We start from the raw sequence: 4062 nt of genomic DNA, 5'->3' as shown, positions 1-4062 counted from the left end.
TTGTCGCATTGCGCGTGTAGTCTTCAGCAGTTGTTGTTGGGAATGGTGGTGGAGATTTGCTACACCTGCGGTGGGTCTTTGGGATATGTGAAACGTTGCACTAGGCGGGGCGGCATGTATCAACGTCTGCAACTGCCAGATAGTTGATTTCTAAAGATCAAATTGAGCGGTTTTGCTCGCGATACACGCATGCTAATTCAGTGAGCGTGCGTTCTCTGTTTGCGCAGGCGCAGGAGTACTGTTCGCATTGCGGCAGCAGTGTGATGGGTGGATTGTTAGGAGCAGCACGGTGCTGTGTTTTGTGTGCGCCTTGCATATGTGGCGTCGAAGTTACAGATGAGTGCCCGATGGGGTGATACGGCGCTTGGAGCATGACAGCGAATTACTTGCGGCTTGCGTTTCCCGTGCCTACGGCGCCCAGGAACCACGTATGCCATTCCGGCGGATGCAGATATGAGAAGGGCAGAATACTGGCGCTCGTGCTAGCGTTCCATTCGTAACGGCTGTTCATATTTGATGTGGAAGCGGTGATATACGTGGTACGCACAGTAGAGCTAGTTGGCCGTTGACAGGCGGTTGAAGGGGACGTGGAGAGCTGCATGGTCATGAGGGGTGGAGAATGGCGTTTCACACAGGAAGCACGCATTGAAAACACCTGTCAGGATCGAAACGACGCTGCTGGTCTAAAGTTTTGACGAATTGGAAGAAATGTCGCAGCGCCCAGCGGTGATTGACTGCCTGAAGAGCATGAGGAGCCATGAATGCGCTTGCAGTAAGCACCGCTGTACTCGACATTGCGGGTTCGAGTTCAATACGGTGCGGCGGCAGGTGATGCTAGATGCGCAGGGTTTTTTGACATTTGATGGAGCGTGTCTTTGCCGTGCTGGGAGTCTGCAGGCAGCGATGGGAACGGCGATCTTCATGGGCAGAGTGGGATTATCCCTCCCACTGGCACCGGGCGCCGCGCGGGCGCCCGGTGCCAGTGGAGTGGGGGCTTTTTGGTGGTTAAAACAGCTGTGATGGTGGCATGGAGTAAGGAGCAAGGGTAAGAATGTTTGTGGACAGATTTGAGAGCTGGGAATAATGAATCATCTGATGCGGCCTTAGTGTGGAATGAGCTTGTGTAGACTGGTGCCGTCTAGGGTTTTTCTGTTGTCAAGAGCGCAAGCGCTGCCGATGTGTCGGGTTTTCGTCGCAGTGTCACCGCACGTCACCGCGCAGTTTTGGCATGCGTTTCACTCTTTACAGTAGAACGTTTGTGAGCGGTGGTCACCACTGCATGGAATTACATTGGTTGCGGGTCCGGTTGATGGCGCATGGGAGCTGGAGTGGAGGCGGGGCGGAGGCCACGTGCAAGGAACACTAGCCTTAGCGCAACTTCTTGTTTGGTTTGCATCATGCAGTTCTCATGTTTGTTTGTCGCGTTGCGCGTGCGCGTGTGTTCGGGTTCAGTCGATGGGAATTGTTGGAAATTGTGTTGCCGGCTATGTTGACTTCTCGTCGGCTTTCGACTTGTGTGAGGCGCTGCATCAATTGCCGACGTGTGTATGAAAATTTGCATCGGCAAGACGTTGGCTCTCAAGACAACGCCCCTGTAGTATGAACTCGTAAATAGTCTGTAGAGGGTGTGCGTTGATTTGGGTTGGGTATTGGATGTTATGGGGTGGAGCGGAAGTGACTGCGCCAGCGGGACTTTCTTCCGGATTCAGCAAGTGTGTTTGCTTTCTCTGAGGTTGATAATTGGAAACAGCAGGAAATGGCTGTGCGCACCTTGCACCTGTGGAGACTGCTCTTTGGGTGGAACCGCGTTTGACGAATGGCGCCAAGCGGCTTGCGGCTTGCGTTTCCCTTGGGTACGCTAATCAGGAGGTAAGGCCGCCTTTCTGGCAGATACATTTAGGAGACGGGAAGGTTTCCTGCACTTAAGCGAGCGTTACGTTGATAGCACGCTTGATGCGTGGGGAAGGCGAGCCGATATACGTGATAAGCGTAAAAGGGCTAGGCGACGGTTGACTTGCTGTTAAGGGGAGAGTGCGGTGCGATCTGCTCAAGAAGAGTAAAGAATGGTCTTTCACGCAGGAGGTACACATTGTGAATTTCCCGACAGTGTACAAATAAGCTGACGGTCCACTTTCAACGAATTGGACAGGCGTCGCCGACGTAAACTGTGATGTAGTAATGCTTTAGGAAAACGAGGGTGCCTGCGTATGTGTGCGTGTGTGATACGTTTGATCTCTACCTTGTGAGTGAGCGGCCTGCGCGTTGCGAAGGCATGTGATGCCTGATGCGCAGGGGCTCCTCGGATTGTTATTCTATGCTTTTAGCGGAGGGAAGAGGAACAGTTTCCTCTTCGCGCCGCTGGAAGCAGAGACTAACAATCCGAGGAGCGACGGGATGCATGGACAGCGCGGGAAAATACCAGAGAACGAAAATCGATATATGGGAGGTAAATTTACTGCATGTCTTGGTAGTGTTGCTAGGCGGCTCCGGGCTGAATAGCTTACCTGCTCAGATGAAATGAACTGCCAGGCCAGTAGGAACGATTGCTTATGCGTCGACTGGCGATTAGAGTCCTGAAATGCGTTGGTCGAGCGATCAAGTTGGGCTCGTAAAAGCGTTGTTTTGTGAGGAAAATGCGTTTTTTTTTCTGGACAGCAAGCGTATAGCAACGCAGTGTGTCTGGTCAGCATTATGTGAAGTATCTTCATGAGTGGGAGAGTCATGCGTCTAAAGGCGCTGCAGATGTATGCCGCCCCCAATCTGGCACTGAATGTTGGCGGTACGCCACCGTATGGTACGCTTCATGCAAACTGTATGCTTTGAAACAGGTTCTTTGCGCGAACTGGAAATTTGGGTGCTGCTGGGAAGACAATTGTGGTCTGCTAGCACTGTGCCGAAGAACGCGACTTCAACCTATGTTCTCTTTTTGGTACAGTGTGTTGCTCGATGATACTGGTCATTCAAGCTGCTGCTTGGTTTTGGACGTCCTTATTATAGAAGAGAGGATGGACGATATGCATGTCAGTGGCCCTGGAGTGACGTGCACTAGGCGGTACGGCCAATATTTAGGCTGCATAAACCAGGAAAAATCATTTTGTATTATTGGGGCGATTTTTTGCTCTACTGGAGGGACAATTTGAAGTGTTTTTTCCTTGGTATAATGAAGGCACCACTATTCAGAATATGCACAAACGTACAGCTTTGCTGAATGGGACGGATGACTATTTCCGACCGCTCTGGGAGACCTTAGTGGTAGTTAGAGATTTAGCTTTCTTCCCGGCCAGTTGGATTAGTGAAAACGTTTAGGGGGGCGGGTTCGCTTGTGCCCCTACTAACGTTGCACAGCGACGGAGTCTGATAATCTGCGCGCAAGCTTCAATAGAAAACAAGGCGTACTTGGCTGTGGATCCCTTAAGACTCGTTCTCTTGGACGCAAACGAATGACGTATGAAAGCACTTCCTGACAAGCTACTAGTCTGTTGCGCCAGTGCAGTAGCATTCTAATACACGGTATCAGTAGCGTGCAGTACTAACTGTGCTGGACCAGAGTCCCCAGCGCAGCGCCTGCGATAAATTGATGAATTTTGTATGCTTCAACAGCGAGTGAGTATCAACTTAATAAATTTGCATGTAGACGTTGGCCCAGTGGAATATTGCGCGAAATGTGGACATTGAGCTCCAAGCTTTTGGGAGGTGGGCACAAGTCTCAGACTATGGTGATGTGTCTGCTTCTCGGTTACATAATTAAACGTTGAAGCGTGGGCGTTTTATTGACACCACTGGAACCCCGCAGAGCACCCGACGCAGGCGATGACAGTTCTGCTCGAGCAACTTCGAACCGGATCCCGCAGCGTACGGTTCAACGAAAATGCTCCCCGATTTATTTCGGCAATAACACCCCTTTCACTGCCAGGGCGGTCGGGATCTTATCAGAAAAACAATCTGCCCACAAGGACGCCAGTCCCTCCAGTGGGAAAGTCGTCGCGCGTGTTTGGCGCAGACTGTACGATGCCTAGCGGCGCACACGGCATCAGTTGTCGTGCCATAGCCCTGTCGCCTCCT

At 51.6% G+C, this 4062-nt stretch overlaps 1 protein-coding gene across 1 annotated transcript; it reads left to right on the top strand.

The window, feature by feature from the left end:
• Positions 1–708: 708 nt before the first annotated feature.
• Positions 709–1262, top strand: EMH_0004100 (uncharacterized protein; the record flags this gene model as incomplete). The annotated part of the gene is made up of 3 exons (XM_013496638.1): positions 709–772; positions 898–1045; positions 1199–1262. The coding sequence occupies 3 exons, from the start codon at positions 709–711 to the stop codon at positions 1260–1262; spliced, it is 276 nt and encodes a 91-aa protein (XP_013352092.1).
• Between the last annotated feature and the right edge of the window lie 2800 nt (positions 1263–4062).

The sequence above is a fragment of the Eimeria mitis genome, genomic scaffold, assembly GCF_000499745.2.
Source record: "Eimeria mitis Houghton genomic scaffold, Emh_scaff221, whole genome shotgun sequence".
Lineage (NCBI taxonomy): Eukaryota > Apicomplexa > Conoidasida > Eucoccidiorida > Eimeriidae > Eimeria > Eimeria mitis.
Note: the sequence above shows the minus strand (reverse complement) of the source record. Positions and strands in the feature narration are given on the sequence as shown.